At 36.3% G+C, this 21,591-nt stretch overlaps 1 protein-coding gene across 1 annotated transcript; it reads right to left on the bottom strand.

The window, feature by feature from the left end:
• Positions 1–6,739: 6,739 nt before the first annotated feature.
• Positions 6,740–19,951, bottom strand: LOC149796532 (uncharacterized). The gene is made up of 2 exons (XM_089961224.1): positions 19,557–19,951; positions 6,740–9,881 (listed from the first exon to the last, which is right to left on the bottom strand). Exon 2 carries the CDS (start codon positions 9,776–9,778, stop codon positions 8,627–8,629), a length of 1,152 nt encoding a protein of 383 aa, XP_089817350.1. The 5' UTR covers positions 9,779–9,881; positions 19,557–19,951; the 3' UTR covers positions 6,740–8,626.
• Positions 19,952–21,591: the final 1,640 nt, after the last annotated feature.

Raw genomic sequence — 21,591 nt, 5'->3', positions numbered from 1 at the left:
TTTTATTTTGGAGTACCACGATTGGTCGATAATAAAAAGTAAAATTTTATTTAAAAGAATCCCATTTATAGTTTTAGAAAAAGGATAATTTTGTATTGATGGATTTCAGTCCTTTTTTGACACATAATATTGGAACACTGGTTATTGAAAATAACACTTGGAACTAAAAACACATTTCATGCAAATGGAGATCATAAATTGCTATGGTTTATATGGTTTTCTCCATACAGAAGCTTGCATTAAGGATGGGTCTACATGTTCGATCATTAGCAGTTTGAAATTTGAAGTTATTTAATATTCAAAATCATGTTGTTTCTAAGGATTTACTATGAGAATTGAATTAGTACTGCCAACAAGAGCTTTACAGAGATATTCATGTACAATTAAACTACTTTAGATGCAAAATCATACATTTATTTATGTGCTTATCTGTGTATGTGTAAATTGATTTTTTAAATGTAGTTTTAAAAACATTTTCAGTCATATTCCTATGATGTCGGCAGTGTGGCAGTTTATAGTAAAGTCTAGCACTGAAGCATAAGGCGTTGGATATGTAGCATCAAGTCCCATCCAGATACATTATCCTGACACTAGGCTAACCAGTCCTAAAACTAACCTCTTAATGCTGAGCACCAAGTGAAGCAGCTGCTAGTATAATTTTTATAAGTCTTTGATTTGACTTTGCACTCCAGTTGAGAATCACCGATCTTGAATTGTGCCTACCTGGACTTGTCTTGTGCTTCTCTGAAAGAATTAATCTTTCTGGGTTGACAATGGTAGTTACAATGAACTATCAGTCTTTGACGTTGTCCCTTTTTATACTAGTCGTAATGAAGTCTCGAGCTTGTGCATCGCTCCTTTGTTATGCCTAAGTTTGGTAGTCTTCCTTGTTTCTTCCTGGAACACGGTACTACCTTCTCTAAGGTACCGTCATACCTGTACCGTTGTGTGAAGGGTGGAAAGGCCATAGAAGGGTAAGGACAGTGCAGAGCCCATTGAGTATGTTCCAGAATAGCTGAAACTTTATAGATACATCGATCCATTCGCATCTTCAGACCACAACTGAAACATTGTACTTCATATAACAATACAGTCTCAAATTCCAAGTAGACAAATCCTGTTCTAGCTAAAACATTCGAAGTAGGCAATCCTTTCCTATCGCAATGCCATTTTTTTTAACGTTTTCAATCGACGGCCACAATCACAATAGTCAGGAAAGAAGACAGGAAACTGGTATGGTTTGAACTTGGAATTCGTAGTGGGTCTCTCACTCGATTCTCGCTTTGTCGAAGTCATCCTTCTTGTTGGTGGCTATCCTCTTGGAACCACTTTTGTATACCGGCATGTCCGTAAGGTAAAGTGAAGTGGTTGGGAAGCCGCACTCGCTTCTGGTACACGATTTGATACACTTTTTTCCAAAGGCCGGCTGACAATTTGGTGTGTGGTCAAACGTACAATCTTGTGAGGTTTGTAGGTGGTCACTTTAAAATCTTGATTCTTTCCAGACTGCAAGGCTTCTTTCATTACCCCAAAGTTCACCACTTGACAGGTGCGATAATTGATAGTCAATCCTTTCACTTTACACTCGGTATGCACTTCTTGTTTTCCCGGTATTCATAGCCTTAATTTTTTAGGACTTCCACTAGTAAAACTTAGAATCTTGTCGTCGGGGAAGCTCGTCCGTCCAGGCTCCTAAACGGTCTCCTTCGATGTCAGGGAGCCGGTGACCCAGGGGATCGATGTAGATGCAACGGCATCTGTCAAAATACAGCACACGATCACCTAATTGGTGTAACGCCTCGTACAATTTTAAGCGAGCATGGGCTGTCAAGTCTTCATAATGGACGTCCACGTGTTTCATGTGTTTTGTTTTGTTGTGAATCATCTGAAAGTACCGGGAAGGTTTGGACAAATACTCTGTCTTGGGTAAACACGGTCGTTGTGCCATTTCACCCCACAAGCAATTCAACATTCCTTTGGCAAACGATCGCCTTTCTTCGCTTTTCTCGATGTGGCCTAAAGCGATGCATTCCTGCTCCCAGTATTTCTCTCTGAATTTCTTTTGGTCTTCGGGAGTCTGACACTAGGAAGGATAGCCGCTGACTTCTTGTTTCATTTTCAAAAAGGCATCCACGCTGTCTGCAGAAATGCATTTCTGAGTCTCGTCACCCTTTTTGTATTATTTTGTCTTGGGAAGTGGTAAATTTCGTACTTTTCTAACAAATGGTATCCCAGGTCCAGAGCATTAAAAACTTCCATGCTGACCCACGTTCCTGTCAAGACGCGTTCTTCCTGGGTGTGCTGATAAGGCCGGCTGGTTTCGGCACAAGTACGGCATAAGGGAAACATCAGTTTTCCTTGGCAGTGGTGTAATAAAACGGGATGGTACAAGTCCGTGGGAGGAAGACTTTGCATGTGATCAATCCTTCGTATTGTCGAATGTTGTCCACGTCGATGTGTTCCGTCAGCACTTGCGGGTGCCCTGCGGAAAAGTTACAATATTTGCACACGTAAGGATACAGCGAACACACGTCCAAATATTTGATTTCTCATCCTTTCTCCTCGTCGGCGTGGTACAGCAAATATGTGGCATTCGTCCGTCCTCCGTAAAAACTGTCGCGTGGGTTTAGTGGATCCATCACTTTGTAACTTTCCACGATGCGTTTAAACTCGGTTTTCAAACGGTGATCGTACTCGTGTTTCCATATATCTACCACATGGCATCTTTGCTGTTTTAACTTCAAGTGCCTCTGACAAGTGGCCTGGTACAAGTCTTTCACGGTACGTTGTAAAAACTGATTTTTAGTGTCGTAGTCGTGAGCCTCAAGACAATGGGGTAGAACGGCATGTTGATTGGCTTCGGTATTGAAAAAGTGTGGCAAATAGCCTTTGACCATTTCTGTAATTCCAAACACCCATCGTACCCAGAGAAATTGTGAGTCATCACTGTGGCATGCCGATAGAAATCTCCATTACGTTCGATGTCCTGTTGGCTCCACGTCTCGTCGATGGGTTCTAAGATCCATTGGGAGAAATCGGCCAGTGTGTTAGGTCCCCGAAAGATTTTTACACGTCCTCCAGGAATCTTGCTACAGTGAGGGCATTGACTAAAGATAGGCTATTGGATGCACTTCTCGCACGCTCGATGAGCACCGCAGAAATTAGGAATATGAATGCTAGTGTCCTGCATGGATCCGAAATCGAAAAAGATGAAATTTCCTTTCTTCTGATTATCTATCTCCTATTATTTAGAATGGTATTTTTGAACGAAGCACTTTTGTTCCAAGTCCACGGTTTGGCGACAAATGCGAGATCGCTTCTTTCCTGGACACACGTGAGCCTTGGCACTATTGGACCACATACCTTGTCTACAAGTAGGGCACAATCTCAGGAGTAATGAGTGATAAGCACTATTCCGTTGTGAATCTTGCGTCTTCAGATGTTGTTGGCAACACGCAGGGCTGACAAAAGTGCGCTGACAATCAGCCCGATGTGCTCGTTCTAGTTCTTCGTCAAGACAGTGTTTAGAGGCCAAACATTCGGAGCATTTAGGTCCACAATGCTTGTGTTGCTCTCAATTGTTACAGCCATAGTTACATTTCTCACAATAATATATATATACGACGGTTTACTTCAGAGAAACAGACGGACTACTATTTTCGAGATAATAGTCAAGAGACTTGCTATATTTGCAAGAAGAAAGGACATTGGTCTTCAGAATGTCCACAACGTCAAAGCTAAACAAGCGAGAAAAGAGACAAAATCATGATACCTGTTATCATTGTCAAGAGAAAGAACATTAGTCTCCGGACTGTCCTAAAAACAACAGGACAGGAGGGAAAGAGGGGTTCAGAACAAGAAGACGAAGAGGTACCCTCCGAAAAGGAAGAACCCAAGCACGTCTATTAGGACAAGAAAAGAAGACGAGAAAAAAGTGAGGAAGAAGGAAAACATGTGACAGTGAAAAAATTCAAAAACACAGAGAGAGAGAGAGAGAGAGAGAGAGAGAGAGAGAGAGAGAGAGTGTGTGAACAAACACATAGAAGAAGCTAATGAACTTTGTAAAGTGTTGTGTTGTGCATTGGATTGTATATGTGTACCAGAATAGACCAGAAATATAAACGTAAGTGTTTTTTAGTTTTGATTTTTATTTAATGATTAGGACATACACTCATGCACTCACACACGTCCATCATGGGTTAAAAAGGATTTTGCGTTTTAATTGACTTTTGCCATTGAAATACTATCTCTTTTCGAGAGAAGTGGGTGGCCCTGAAAATGACCGTTGGAATTAATTTTTTTTTTATATAAAAAATCAGGAACGGGAAGTAATCAGTTTTAACTGCCTTATTCCTTTGCCAAGGCCAAGGTCTACTTCTGGACCGGCTCCTTTCAACGATTTCGCAGAAATCACTAGATTTGGTATCTCAGGCGTAGCAGGTGAGTGGACGGGGTTGGACTGTTTGGCACGGGAAGGTCTTTTTCTCTTCGGTCGTATGAAAGAAGTCTGCTAGATTTCTTTCAGACTCTTTATCTCTGCCACAATGTCTAAGAGTACCGTCACCGTTTGAGTTTCACTGTCTTCCTTCTCTCCTAAACCTTGTTTCTTCACTGTTCTTCACTGTTTCTTCTTCTTCTTCTGCCTGTCGTTTCCTTCTTACCTCTTCTTCTTCTTCTCGATGTTGTTGTTGAAGGATAAAAGCTTGCCTTGCTTCTTTATGCAGTTGCAAAAATTTCTCCAATTCTTCTTTCTGTCTCTGTTTAAAATCCCCGACCTGTGGTACAGAAGGAGAAGGTGGCGAAGGTGCTGATACCGGAAGAAATTCTTGTGAAGAAGAGAGAAAATCCACTAAATTCCAATTAAAATCAGTCTCTTCTGGATGTAGGACTGTGTTGGCTTTGGTAGCCGCTGAGATGCCATCACTTCTCGTCTTCTCGTCTCCACGGCTGGTGCTCCCCAATTCATCCTCTTCCGAGTTTCCGTCATGTTCTAACAATGTCGCATGAATTCACTGCGCACAGACGCTAGCACACATATATACAGGGAATACGACGTCACATGTAGCTTTCTTCGGATTGGAGGAGAGACTCCGCACTGTGACCGCATTTTTGTAACGCGTGTTTGGATTGGTGAAAGAACTCAATCCCTTTCGATCCGCTCTGCCACTATAAATTCTCTTCACCTGTTTTCGTCAAAAGATGTGGACAAATGTAGAATCGTCTACCTTCCTATCGTCAATACTGTTCAACCCGGACTATCCCATGTATGTCTGATCATCGTGGACAATTACCCGAATGACTGATACAGCCCTTTGAAAAAGAAGGATCTATGTGGAGAGCTGTCTGAAGAGAGTCCTCATCCACGGACCAGAGGTCAAACGAAGTTTGAGGAAGAGAAGAAGATCTGTGAGATGCCCTCTATATTAAGGGAATAGTGTTAACATAAAACACAAAAGCCATTTTCAGGGCAACTCTACTGCCTCGAAAAGATAGATCTTTGTGCCATATTTTTGTTCGTGTATGTGTATGTATGTATGTGTTTGTGTCTTTATTATGTTTGTCATCATTCCCATTGTCCCTATACCAACCCAACTTTCCCTTGTCCCTATACAACCCCAATATTCCCATGTTCAATTCCCTTTGACGCTAAAGTGGTCCATTCAATTTTATCCATGTTCAATTCCCCATTGACGCTATAGTGGCCCACGACCTTTTTGACTGGGTTTTAAAATGATGCCTTAGCGGCCCACTGTACTACTAGCGTTTTTCTGTGTACGAAAATTTATTCCAATCCATTTGTGGCAGCCGGTGGTTATGTTTACCCGTGCATCAGTGTGTAGGAACAGACAATGTTTGAATCAAGTGTACACAAAAATAGACTTAGAAGGATATATAGATGGATTGATAGATAGATTGTGAATGAATGGAGGAAAAGATGCGGAATTGGAACACACATATATGAAGCAAAGAGTCAAGTTTCATTTAGTAATTATTGACTTCCCCTGACTGCTTTTAATTCCTGCCTTTCTTCTTTCTTTTTATATATTCATTCATTTAACTGTCATTGATATTTATCAACCTGTGACGATTTAAATAGTTCCTGGATATTGCTACAACATATACTTAAAAAAAAAAATACTTATTGTGAGCAATGAATCGTGGCTAACTTATATAACTCAAGAAAAAAGTAAACTGTAAAATTAAATTTAACAGAAAGATAAGAATAGAGGCAACTTAATCTTCGAATAATAAACGAATATAACCTTTGCGTGTTTAAAAATGTTCAGATCCATTATAACCGATTATATTAAAACTAGTTCTGTCTGAAAGACACAAATAAATGATACGGTGTCACACATGTCTTGCAATCAGATATTTTCTTTACGGGTCTACCATTTCATGTGTTGGTTCCATTTTGTTGAATTCGCAATTTTGTTTTCTGTCCTTCAGTAACTTGAAACCTTTCCCTTCTTGATTCAATCAGAAAATATTTTTAGGAGGTTCTTTAAACTATCTATAAAGAAAACATTATATTAATATATATATATATATATATATATATATATATATATATATATATATATATATATATATATATATATATATATATATATATATATATATGCATATATATGTGTGTGTGTGTGTGTGTGTGTGTGTGTGCAAAATTGTACCCTTAGGCCTATTAATACTTTGTGGTTATAAAAAAGTAATAAAAAAGAACGAAAACCAACAAGTGTCAAATTCAACAAATAATTTATTTCCTTAGAATACAAAGTGAAAATTTGAAAAGCAACTACAGTACTGAAAGTTAAATCACAAATAGTCCAAAAGTGCTATGACCAGCCCTGGTGAAATAAAGTTGTAATCAAATTCCCATGGTGATCGAAATAAGATCCTACGCTGAGTGTATTGATTTCCATGTTTTGGCCTACGATGCTGAGATGTTCCAACAGTCTTTTGAGGAATCACAATAATATAATCCAAGATGTCCTTATCTAAATTCATTATGATTCCAAGTTAATGTTTCTGTCCAAGAATATTGTTAAAGAGCACTTTGTATTTCCAGAGACTTATATTTTAAATAAATAATTCCAACCAAATCAAATACTGAGCACAATTGATTCTGCCTAAAGATGTTACAGCAAGAATGAGTAATTCATCAGTTAAACAAGAATATAAACCATTTATTTGATTAAAGTCACAATTAGCATTTTATGGAAATACTATGACTTGATGTAACTTCCATTCGAGCACTTTATAAGTTCTCAACAAGATAAATTCTGTTACAATATTTATAATAAAGAATATGGTAAACATCAATATGCAAGGAATTTTTGGATTTCAATATCCTAGAGCCAGACCAAGATAAACATATTTACCTCTATTGATAATGATACTAATATTTAACCCACACTCATAGAAATATATTAACTATTTGTTTGCAAGATAAAAATAGCATCACTATTCCTAGTCAAGACCATAGTGATCGTGATTTTGGACAAGGTCGTGAATTTAATATAATTATTCATTTCGGGTCGGCCTACGGTCCTTGTTTCTCATTGCCGACCTTAGCATTTTTTCCACAACGGTAAAAAAACCACTTGCTTACCATAATTCTAAAAGAAGTGCAATAGGAAGCGCAATTTGTTTTTGCCTTATCTTACTAGTTTGGTAAAATTACACAAATGTTTATTATTCCACACTATTTAATCGACTTTCTTACTCTGCACCTAGCACGTGATGAATGAATTACTCTGCTGTCATTGCATCAGCTGAATGCAGGTATTGTTTCTGGAGATTTTAGATGAAATGTGGTAAATTTGTAAGTCCTGCAACTAGATCATCAAAACCATGAGCGGCGAACACTTTAAGCCTAGGTCTCTAAATTTCTATACAACCCTTTCTAGATTAATAATAAAGTCTTCCTTATTTAAACCCGAAGCTATTATTTTCTGATATAGATGAATTTCGTCAACATAGCCACGTATCATGCGTATCAGAATATTAGCCAGTGATTCTCTGATAAAGTGCTGATAGAGTGCCATCAATTCAAGCATCGTATATGTGGCTGCATTTACACCGGAAACATGATGATACTTATTTAGCGCAAGACACAGCGACAGATGCTCATTCAGATTATCAATGTGTAGGCAACGTCCCTCAGGTACGTAGAATGCAAAAACCACGTGAACCTAGCGACTGTGATTTTGGACAAGGTCAAGTATTTAATACAATTATTCAGAACACATAATGATGGAGACAAAAATAACAATTCAAATTAAATATTAATACCTGGATAAAAGAAAAACATGTTTCGGGTCGGCCAACGGTCCTTGTTTCTCATAGCCGACCTTAGCATTTTTTTCCACAACGGTAAAAAAAACACACTTGCCTACCATAATTCTAAAACCAGTACAATAGGAAACGTAATTTTTCTTTTGCCGTATCTTACTAGCTTGGTAAAATTCCACAGATGTTTATTATTCCACACTATTTAATCGACTTTCATAATCTGCGCCTCGCATGTGATGAATGAATTACCATGCTGCCATTGCATCAGCTGAATGCCGGTATTATTTCTGGAGATTTTAGATGAAATATGGTAAATGTTTAAGTCCTGCAACTAGGCTATCAAACCCATGAGCGGCGAACAGTTTAAGCCTAGGTCTCTAAACTTCTGTATAACCCTTTCTAGATTAATGATAAAGTCTTCCTTTTTTAATCCTGAAGCTATTGTTTTCTCATATAGATGAATTTTGTCAACATAGCCACGTATCATGCGCATCAGAATATTAGCCAGTGATTCTCTGATAAAGTGCTGATCGAGTGCCATCAATTCAAGCATCGTATCTATGGCTGCATTTACACCGGAAACTTCACGTTTCTTATTTAGCGCAAGACACAGCGACAGATGATCATTCAGATTATCAATGTGTAGGCAACGTCCCTCAGGTACGTAAAATGCAAAAACGACATGTTCCCATCTTTTATAAAATGTTGATACTTGGCCTGATGATGTAAAGGAAACTCCCTGGTCTAAAGTAGAATGTGGCCTCCATATCCATGTTCCAAAGTTCTCATCTGGTTGAATGATAGGGTCATCTGACAGCTGTGGACACTGGACAGAGCTGTAGTTGCCTGGTGGACAGACAAGAATCGCGTGCATAGTTTCCTGTTTATATGCAAATGTCCCGAGCTTTCTCATCTCTAGCCTACCGTTACCAAATGGACCTGCGCAGAACTGCGTATGGTATTCACGGAGTACTTCTTGGATGCTGAGGGTAAATTTAAAATTTCCATACCTGGACATGGGCTGGAAAGGAGCTGTAATAGCGAAATGAGAAGCTACCGTATCAACTGTACTCACTGAAAATCCATGCTGCAGTAGATCTTGAGCGCTCCTTATGTAGTTCTCCTTCACACAATCTATTTCTGTTTCCCCGATCTTTAGTCCAAACCATACTAAGTCCATGTTTCCAATGCCAGAAATATATTTTGTGCCCGGTCTAAATCCACCATCCTTTATGATAGAAAACATGTTTTTGCATGATGTCCCATGTGTAATTTCAGTCACATGTATTTCATTCTTGATAACTCTTTCATATATGTTCCCCCAGAATTCAATACAATCCTTACGATACGGGTACTTATTTATGAAGACATCTGGAGAAGATGCTTCCCAGTTATCGGACTGAATAAATTCACCGATCAAGAAATATTCCTGCACACCATCAGTTCGTGGTACTTTCTGCCACCCTTTATTCATCGAAGCCATAACAGATCAGTAGTAAATAGTATAACTAATAAGAATCAGTTATTTATAGGTATGTTTCGTTCAATTACCGGGAAGAGAGGTCGTTGTATTTAATTGCCCATTTCTGTGGAAAAGAAAGACATGAAATATTTATACAGAGTTTATCATATCTACTATAATGCAAGGGTCCAGTAAATGTACAATAGAAATTTGTCGGAAAACGGTGAATTTCACATTCATAGATAAAATTAATCTCAGATGCCCGGAAGTTTTTCAGTAATTTCGTCTGCAATTGTCATTTTACAAGCATCCTTGGGAAGAAGTACAATTTGGGTAGATAGTGCTTTGATTAACTTGAATAACAGAGGTAAACAACATTGAAACTGCGCATATTTGCATGAAACAAACAAATTCTATTCTAGTCAGGTCTTAAACATGGTCTCTTGGAACCATTTTAAAGAGAAAGTTATATTTGGATTGTACAGTTTGCATACTTCAGTAAAAAAAATCAGGAGACATCGTCGACAGACTGGTAAATTTTTTATATCACATGAGTACATGTGAGATAGCTAATCAACGGGGTACTCGATCTGAGAACAAGAAATGTATTAACGAAATGAAACAGGATATGTTTCTTCAAGACTGCCATGGATACAAATTTTGAGATGGCTATCAGATTATGTTACGAAGAAAACATTAATATATATTTGGACATTTATAATATAGCTAAACCAACCATTGTACGAATAACACAATGGTGGGATCAAAAAATTCTGCTAATAACAAAAATAAAAGAGAATAAAAGTCTTAACCTATAATCACACTTTCATGTTTGCAACTGAAGAATTGTTTTGTTTTACATTGTTTGCAGGACGAAACATGTGACTCCGCAGTTATTAAAATATGACCCTCCGCCATTTTTCTGCCACATATAACTAAAAGAAATCATAGTCCACTCACTCTTGAAATTTCATTAAGAGTTTTTAGCCAAACAATTTCCAAAATTTTCAGAATTCTAAACAATGCTACCCAGCCATTCCGCTATCACTGAAAGTTTTATTACAAATCCTAGGCCTGTTCTAACCAGTTTCAATCATTTACACAAAATACCCAAAACATCATGTGATCCTCTAGTTTTAAGAGGTTTTAACATACGATCTACTATCATTTAAAAAGAAAAACTCACTAGTCCTCCATCATTGCTATTGTTTTCTACCAATAAACATTTGAACCGCCACCATTTTAAAGTTTCCGAAAATCACAAAGGCACTCAAAATTTTAGGAAAACATTAAACACCAATAATCATATTTTCTACAAAAATATTAATGCCAATACCAACAAATTTTCCTCGTGTAATTTTCCCGCGCAGATGTCAACATTACATATTCTGTAGTTTCCACTATTTTATTCCAAAGATTTGTAAATGTTCTTATTCATCTTCCAGAATACAAATGACTTATCGTTGTATTCCTGTATTAATTGAAAATGCTGCTCTATGCTTCCTTCTTATTCTCTTTGAAACGTTCTACTTCGTATGATTGGTGTTCTGTTCTAATTCTGGTTTTCTTTTTCATGTAACATTTTGTAAATGCTTTGTATTGTGGCTGTATTTCTTCTAGTTCGTATATTGGAAAGCAATTGTGTTATCTTCGTTTGTATCAAACATTTCCAGAGTAAGAAAAGGATTAATACTGTTGGAACATAATCTTCAGGAAATTCATTGGATACAGAATATATAAATCAATTTATGTACGCATTAAAATGTTTTCTAGCTACTTTATGTTATACATTTAATTAATCTCCTTCTCGTTTAAATACTATTCAGTTTTGTTAGCAGTGCGTTAAAAGAGAACTCATATAATCAGAACTGTATTATTCCTTTTTCATTACAATCGTTTGGTTGTTTATATTCTTGTCTTGTTTTTTAGAAGTATGTAAATCAGTACAATACATAAAATGAATGATTCTGAAGTCATAATTTATAGCAAACGAAAATTGGCTATTGGCTTGAAATCTTTATCATGATACTTCGAAAGATCCTGCATAGTGCCGGCTGATGTTAGCTGCAAAATTGAACGGACACGTGTTGTTCACCTTAAAAATATCTGTTAGTTAGTGTTCACCAATATAGGCCATTCATTTTGACTGTGATATCGTCATCTATACTATATCCAAGGACAGCTTTAATTTTGACGTTGTCCTTGGTAACATGTCCTCTTGGTATTGTATATTGTCTCCATTTCTGTTCTTATTTTTTAATATCCCAGCAAATTCTTGGGAAATATCGAAATCTAAATAGTAGATATTTTTTTCCTTTTCCTGTTGTAATTATTATGCTGACAAAATGTAAATTTACATGGGTTTCGAAAGTCAAAGCCATACTATTCAGATATGGATTCAGCTATAGCTGATTTGCACATGATGTAGGAGAAACAAAAAAAAAGGAGTTTTGTTGATTTATAGATATTGTCTAAAGGACGATTTAATTTTAATTCAGGACTAGAACTCAGCCTTAAATAAATCACACAAGGCATATCACTATTGTAATATGTATGACACTTTTCACGTTCAGTTTTATACAACTAATAAATTACTTACCCATCTACACAATGCATTAAGTAGACTCCGTTGTTTCGCTCATAACTTAGCTATAGAGGAAGGACGTCAAAATGGCACACACACCCCATCAACGTACAAGTGACAAAAGTAGACTCCGTTGTTTCGCTCATAACTTAGCTATAGAGGAAGGACGTCAAAATGGCACACACACCCCATCAACGTACAAGTGACAAAAGACAAATAGATGATGAATACCACTTTGTTTCACAATGTCATTTTTATGTAGATCTTAGAAACAGATTCACACAAATTGTTTTTAGAAAAAAAGCATCCATGTAAGTGTGTGTGTGTGTGTGTGTGTGATTACGATTTCTAATGTAGCTTTAGCAATTTGTAAGTCATATTGCTACAACGTATGCAGTGTAGCAATTTATAGTGATGTATAGCACTGGGGCATCATGCCGCAGACATGTAGCATGATGTCCCACCCAGTAACATTATCCTGACACCAGACCGGCTAGTCCTAACACTAACCTCTTTATGCTGTTAATGCTGAGCGCCAAGCGAGGCAGATGTTAGTACCATTTTTATATTTCATTGGGTTTCGAACCCACGACCTTCCACATCCGAGGAGGACGCTCTAACCACTAGGCCACCGAAGCGGTCCCATGTGAAGAAATCTTCTATTCTCTGATGAAGTCAAGGAAACATGGCATCATATCTCAACTTGCACAATACGTCTTTTCTGCATTCCACAGAAGAAATCAAATGTGCACTTATTATTTTATTTTATTTTATTTATTTTTTGTACCTATATGGAAAATCACGACTACATAGTTATATAATGCTAGTTCTGTTTCATCTTCAACATATTTCTATATTTTCGTTCCCTTTTTCACCTCCCTGTGTTAACTTTATTTGTAATTTGGAGCTCCAGATCATTGTAATATTGAACTGTAATTGTATCATTATGCATATATGACCGACATTACAAATAACTATTGTCTCTGTCAAATTGTTCGTAATCTTAAATAACAGCAATGTATTTTGGTGCTGAAATCTCCGGCCACACGCATTGGGCATGTGAGTTATCGAGCAGTTTATGACACAAACTGATATATTGATATATGACAAAACTGGGTACGGAACAAAATCGTTTGATGTAAAACGCAACGTAAAGAACACTTGCAAAATGAATTTTTGTAACTTCTTACATAATATTTAATAGTATTTAATTATGCACATATATAACCACAATGCGCAACATAAAAACGTATGTATATATATATATATATATATATATATATATATATATATATATATATATATATATACTGCTCCGGTGACCTAGTGGTTAGAGCGTTCGCCTCGGATGCGGTAGGTGTCACAGAATTAGGCAAAAAATAACTTGCTTTTGCCTTAGAACTATTTGAATATTTTATCTAGGGTGAATACCGGTAAGTGTTTTCCTAGGTAAGCGACTGTATTAACATGTACCTCGCCGGAAGTTACTGCCGAGGAAGGGACATTAATAACATGATATGCACGGATATTTTACCCTGACTTTTGCTCACTCTCCTATTGATTTAAGTAAGATCAATTTCTCAAACCGACACTGGTCGTTTTGGATCACGTCAAGGAGTGTACGCTCTCCATTGCTCTCCAGCCATAGGGGTAAGTGTTAAATTTACATTTCATTTGATATGCGAAGCTTATTCGGTTTGTAATGTCTTATCGCGTAATAATACATTTATTACAACGCGGATTTGAACTTTGAATTACAAGTCACTATTAGAGGTTAATGTATTAGCATATATTTAGAGATTTTACAGAAACTATTATTATGACCAATTTGGTTTTATTGTAGCTGATTGTGACTGTCACTGTGATTGTGACTGTGACTATGACTAGAGCTGACTTTAATTTACTAGAGATGTCTAGAGCTATATCAAGCTGTTTAGAGCTGTCTGGAGGTTCCAGAGTATTTAAGGCTGCGTGCTTTCAATACGTACGTATGTATGTATGTATGTATGTATGTACGTATATCTGTGCCAAGGACGTAGACGTAGCTAATTCAGAAGGGTGCTGTATGCTGTCTGTACGTGTCTACGTATGGCTGTACATGTGGTGGATCCATAAAGGGTGCGAGCGGCCGATAAGAGTGTGGGCCAACCCAAGGAATCGTGCGACTGTACAAGGGGTATAGAAGCATACATCTTTTATTAATTCATTTCATAAATTTCCATCTTTCTCACATTGTGTTTGTCTTATTCATTTAGTCCAAAAACCCACTCGGTTTCTATTCTGCAACAGTAGGTCGTGGGTTCGATCCCCGACCGAGTCCAATCAAAGACTCACAAAAATGGCACTAACAGCTGCCTCACTTGGCGCTCAGCATTAAGAGGTTAGTGTTAGGACTGGTTCGCCTGGTGTCAGAATAAATGACTGGGTGGGACATCATACATGTCTTGGGCATGATGCCCCATTGCTAGACATCACTATAAACTGCCACATTGCAGACATCGTAGCGATATGACTGAAAAATTGTTAAAGCTACGTTACAATCCAAATCACATCACATCAAACACACACACACACACACACACACACATATATCACCATGTCGGCCAATTCTGCGCAGCGATACGTCATTGCTGTAAACACTGGATCACGTGCTATTTTGGGTTAAAAATCCATTTTGTATCAAGAAAGAACAATCGTACTTTAATTAAGTGGACAAAAATATCTTACATTTCGACTCGAAAGGCATATGAAGATATGATTTCTAAAAGTCAACATGAAGACCCACTCCATGACCTTCTTAAATATGTAACCCAGAAAATCCTATTTACTATGTATGTTTAAGAATCATACAAATAAATACATTATATAATAGATGAAAATGTATACCTTAAAAATTCTGCATCTTAATCCAAGTTTCCAATTTTGCAAGAACTTGTCCCACACGTACAATATCGTCAGCTACTCAACGTGTCAACTTGCCCAAAATTAATATTATTTTGAACAGAATATTCTAGTGATAACTGCCTCTTTTCAAATGGCATAGATGATAAAAAGTTTTTTTTCGTTTTTTATTTTACCTCGAAAAACGCGTCTTTTTTACGTTTATTTTTTTTTGCGTTTTTTAAATTTGGTACTTCCATTTTTTTATCATCGGCCATACAGGTTATTATATGGAGGAAACCATAGAGTGGTCAGATCAGTCTGATGGTGATAACGACATTGAGTGAAAAAAATGTCAATGTTATCTGGACTACGGTTTAAAACTTTTGACATTTTTTCATATTTGTATCACTGAAACTTTAAAACTGGTATGTAGCGTGTAAATAAGTAAAATATTGATTTTTGTGTTGCCTAAAAACTACTGGAACGTTTTTTTTTTTTTTTCGTTTTTTATTTATTGAGAAAAAAATGCGTTTTTTTTACGTTTTTTATTTTAATTTTAACGTTTTTAACATCTATGATTAAGCAGTGCTGTATTTTATTTTCGTCAATCTGTCGAATTTGGTAAGCGTTTTGCTTCACTATTGGAGACGGAAATCTTAGGTGCGCAGAAGAGAGAGAGAGAGAGAGAGAGAGAGAGAGATAGACAGAGACAGAGATGATTATTCTCTTTTCCTATGTTAATATCGAATACATGTGATATTTTAATGAGTATAGAAACCACTAGTCAAAATATATCATTTTTATATCATTTTTGGTACCACAATGAGACATATCACACATTAATGTAGGAAAAGAAAGTCTTCATTTTAGCATATACCAAGCTTGTTCATGAATCGAAGTTTAGAAGATTAAACTCTCTCTTCGGCACAACACGCTTACCACAACCTTTTCGTAAATTCACCTATTTTTCATAGGACGATCGTATACGTGACTTAAGAAAGCAGTAGGATTGGGTTGACCTAATATGTCGTAGTTAATTCCATTTTTATCTTTTTGTAAACTATCTGACCTTAATCTAAATGCAACTCATCACAGTGGGTTTGTCGTTGTTATCAAGGAATAAAGGCGACAACTTCAAAGAGACGCGATCGGCGTCTTGTCAGATTTATGTTTCATTGATTGTCAGAGATTAATTTCCATGTTTGAAACATAAGGTAATTTTTATTTATATGTTCTAGCTAAGTATGTACTGGTTTTGTTTTATGTTGTTTGTATGTTGGGTTTTTTGTTGTTGTTGTTTTCTTTTGTTTTTTTGTTTTCTTTTGTTTTTGTTGCTGCAACTCCGGACCATATTCACGAGATTTTAATTTCACAGAGTAGAAAGTTAGGAAATTTCCAAGTCTAAATTTAGATTTTATTATCATGAGAGAAATCAAGAAGTATATCTTTGACCTTGTAATTTGTAGCCTATCACCACCAGTTTTGAACATGATGATTCAAAAGGTGTTACTCAATTTTCTCAAGTTTGATAAGATAATGAAATGTGAGGTATTTATGGGATACATATACAAACGAGCGAGCACTTAACGCACCAACGGCACATTAACAAATACTATAAACATGAAAACAGGTTAAAAAAATCTGTGACACGGCAGTCATTGTGTCTGACGAACTTACTGTTGAGCTTTAAAACAAAACATACCGAAAATCCTTTTTTTTTCTTCCCTTTGTTATAGAGGGTGGGTTGGTTGTTGTTGACGGTTGCAATGCAAACAGACACAGGTGAATCTTGAATTTATTCAGCTAGGTAAGAAATTGCTGTCTATATAACGAACAATAGACATCGGAAACACATTTTGAAGGTAAGATTAATTTTTATCAAGAACGATGATTTTCAAAATATATGCTCCAAATGTATCGCAATGCAATGCAGTCGCACACAATATACTATCACAAACTTACTATGTAACCTTTAAAATCCGCATTTTAAAATTAGAACAATTTATATATATATATATATATATTGTAAGTATGAGTTTTTAATAATTAGAGAATTACCGGCTTGACAAGTAATTGCCCATTATGAATGAGCGTGGTGTTGAATGCTTTTAATGTAAAATTATATTAATGCTAGTAAAACGAGACATGGTTTCTTTTACTTTAAGATAACTGAAAGACAGTAAACAAGACGTGGTGAGTCTAACTTTTAAGGATGAATATTAAAAAAGACACCAAAACAAGTCTTATGATCAATGTAGGTAATGATAAGATACTCTTTGAGTTTGCATGAAAATATTATAAATTATGTGTGTGAAAATTATGTTTTAATACACTATTCGTTATGGTTTTATGATTATTTTGCCATACCATAAGTAATAAAATCACCATTCATTTACATTATTTTTTACTTTGCTTATGGATATTAAATTTCAAGTGAAATTTATAAAAGGTAACTTTCCTATCTGTTCAGCAAATTTATGTTAAATTTTACCCCGACGAGACTACAACTTGTTGCCAGAATACTGAATACAAAGTACCGTATACAAAGCGTGGTTAAACACATTTGGACCGAGTTTAGTGTGGGTAGTACAAATCTAAATCATGAAATATGTTGAGAAATTGTAGTGGCATGTTACGGTAGGAACTACGCGGAAAAGAGTTATACTTACTTTTTCGCCACTGTAATTGAGAGAAATACTGAAGCGACTGTTTACCAACCCAGATTAATACCGAGGGAAAGGATTCCTAACTAGGTCTAAATTTAGAAAGAAATGTTACTGTATTTCCATTTTTAAATTAGAGGCCTAATCTGGGTCCAACGAGTCTAGGAATGTTTTTAGACTTAAAATGTATTGCCTATCGTCTCAGCGACAGGATTCCTAATGGTCTAAATTTAGAAAGTTCTGTTAGACTACTTCCATTTCTAAATTTAGATATTTATCCCCGGTCCAACGAGTCTAGACATGTTCATGGCCTTATAATTCATCGCCTATTATCATATAGGTCTTAAGTGTGCATACTGTATTTCTTTCTTCTCCAGTTCTATGTTGAAACCCATATTGAACTACACGTAGGATTATCACCTGTAATGTGTTATAATGTACGATTCTTTAAGAATAGTTATATTTATTGCATAACCCGTATTTATTATTGCTTTTCAAGCAAGAAATCGTCCCACGCTTAATAAAAACGCATTCATCATTTGTTATATTCTTCTCCGTCTCTGATACAAATTTTTCTAATAACATTTACTCGCAAATAACACTGGAATAAATTTCATGGTGTAAATTGTTAAGAATAGCATTTGTATGACCATGGATTTCAATGTAATGTGAAGTATAATATACCAAGATCTATCAATGGTATGTCCATATGGTCTGAAAGACTGCCCTTGTGGATAAATAGGAATTTGATCTTACAACTATCACAGGGTTAAAACGAAGAGTGGCACTCTGAAGTTAAAGGGCAGTTTACCTGATGCTCGATAACAACAATTTAGTATTTAAAATTTCGTAGTTGTATATAAAAACAAGAGAACAAAACTGTGTGTGTAATTTAGATTTTTAATGTAGCTGTAACAATTTTTTAGTCATCTCGCCACGATGTCTACAGTGGGGCAGTTTATAGTGGTGTCTAGCACCAGGGCATCATACCGCAGACTTGTAATATGATGTCCCACCCAGTCACATTATCCTGACACCAGGCCGACCAGTCCTAACACTAACCTCTTAATGCTGAGCGCCTATCGAAGTGGCTGTCAGTACCATTTTAGAAGTCTTTCCTATGACTCAGCCGGGGTTCGAACCCGCAACATCTGGCATCCGAGGCGAATGCTCTAACACAGGAACTGAGACCTAGCAATAACTTTAACCTAGTAATGACGCAATTATAAATTACATAAAGGTGAGAAAAGGGGAGAAAGCGAAACATGAGGAAACATCATGTTTGACAGAACAATCATGAGACCTAGAGTAACTTACTTTTTGAACTTAAAATTTCCACACACCAAGCAATTGGATTTTGTTGGGTGGGAATGTGGGGATGGGTGAAACATGGGGTATTTTTAAAATGAACACTGGTGAATTCTTGAAATGAACTGTTTGATATGAAGACTTAAAACTTTTTTTTCAATGAAAAGGACTACCTCCAAATCACTGGACCCGACATGGTTATAAAGATGGTCCCATCATATCATAATATTATTTTCGGACGGCTGTAGGGGAAACGTTTGTCATGGTTGAGGGTTACACTTTATCAGTTGTTACATAGATATGAACTGGCAACATTTAAGAGAAAACCTGGACGACTTTAAATCAGAAGCAAACGACTTACATCATTCTGTAAAATCCACGACAAAACTCTGCCTCGGACCACATAAACGTTCTTCGGTCCAACTGGAATTCAGGGTATCCCGTACAACCATACACTGTTAAATACACAGAATTCGCTCCGACCGACGGTGAAATCTTCTAATATAAGGTCTGATAAGTTGAATGAGTACTTGATGAAACGTGACCACGACAAAGATCTGACATGGAACCCACAATGAAAGCCGCTACACTTGCACCAAAATAAAAAGGGAAAAGAAAAACAAAACCATTAACCTCATTAAAAATAGAAAATAAAGGAAACATTTTAAATACCATCCAGAAAATCAAAAGTAGGTCAAACCATCCAGATAATATTGGCTCATCATGGATCGTTTGATACACTGTTAATTCTCCCATCAAACACATAGTAGCCTACCGAAGACCGAAAAGCTCGGGAGACATCATAGAGTAACGTTAGCCTAAGTCACCAGCCAATACCACATACCAAAGAATACAAAACTATACCAAGATATCTTCAAACGAAAAAACCTCAAATTGCAACTTCAAACTCCCCCAAAGAGCACCTATAAAATAACCTGGACAATTAAGAAATTTTTCAATAACAGTGATTTGGCAACAAATGGAGAATAAAAAGTCCTAGAAACAAAGCTGGAAGAACTAAACTAAAAACCCAATAATATAGAGACCAAAATAACCAATGTTGATTGGATTAATATTTGGAAACACTGCCACGGGATAAAAGATCCTACCAAATTTGCAAATATTTACTTATATCTTAATAATGCATGGTGGACAAAGAAGAAGCATACAAGAGAAAAATATTAGCCAATATCTCCCCAAGTTATCTATGCAAAAGTGCATCAGATAGCAAGAACCATATCATACTAGACTGTACTTATCTAACATACTTTAGACAAAAACTGATCAACCAAATTATTAAAAAACAGGGCAGCTACAATCCAATGCAATTATTATATACTGACCAGATACACAACAAACAACTGTACATAGATATAATTAACTTCATAATGAAAGCCATAAATGAAAGGAAGAAAAAGAAAAGCCTAAACACATAGCATAAATACTTAACATTTTCCTTCTGAAGAGCCCAATGGCTAGTTTGGATAACATCAGAAAGGAATAAATATTATCATAATAAATACAAATGTTTCCTGGAGAGCCCACTGGCTAGTTAAAACAACACCAGGAAAATTCACATTTCAAATAAATGGACTCTGGAGAGCCCACAGGCTAGTCATAGTGACACCAGAATATGCAAATATTTACACACATCCTTTGAATGACACAAATCACAAATCACTAACACCTGGAGAGCCCAATGGCTAGTCAAATGACACAAGAACATTTAAAATGAACAATTGTGGAACCAGAAATAAATATACATAGGATCACACACAGACTTCCTTCTTTGAAAGCAAATGCAGCAGTGGGTACCAAGGGATCCACGGCTGCAGCCTTCATTAGGGCCACATTTGGATTTAAGTAGAATTAAACGAATGGGAAGAAGAAAAGAAGAATAGGCGGGGTGGGTGTGGGCAGGTCAATACTGACTCCTATGAGGAACCCACTCTCGCTTCGCCATTCATAATTTAATAAATAACAACAAATATTTCAAAATGTTAATAAATAAAACAACACAATGAAAACTGGATTTACAGAATCAAGAGATAGAGAGAGAGAGTGCAATAGGGAGGTCAAACATTGATACCTATATGGGACCTACTTGCGCTCTTTCTGATTCTTACAACATGAATGAAAATAACGACTACTATTTGTTTACATTCCTACATAGGAATGAGCGGGAGGCACATAAGGGGTCACACCTGGACCTCAATACAGCGCTTTTCGCCCGTTCTAATAAAGCAAATAATTAAAAATATAAACAGTTTTGAACATTCTAAGCCAGACAAAAGAATATATTTTGGAAATAAACCATTATGAATACTGCAAAATTGATAAACAAAGAAATGAGGAATACGCGATAGTTACTGGAATCTATCAGCGTACCTATTAAC

The sequence above is a fragment of the Sinohyriopsis cumingii genome, chromosome 6 (genome assembly GCF_028554795.1).
Source record: "Sinohyriopsis cumingii isolate HCF-2022 chromosome 6, ASM2855479v2, whole genome shotgun sequence".
NCBI classification, from domain to species: domain Eukaryota; kingdom Metazoa; phylum Mollusca; class Bivalvia; order Unionida; family Unionidae; genus Sinohyriopsis; species Sinohyriopsis cumingii.
This window is presented reverse-complemented; position numbering and strand designations above follow the sequence as displayed.

What these genes read in the sequence shown, in the direction of transcription:
- LOC149796532 (XM_089961224.1), bottom strand. Translation starts at nt 9,778, where the DNA reads ATGGCTTCGATGAATAAAGGGTGGCAGAAAGTACCACGAACTGATGGT.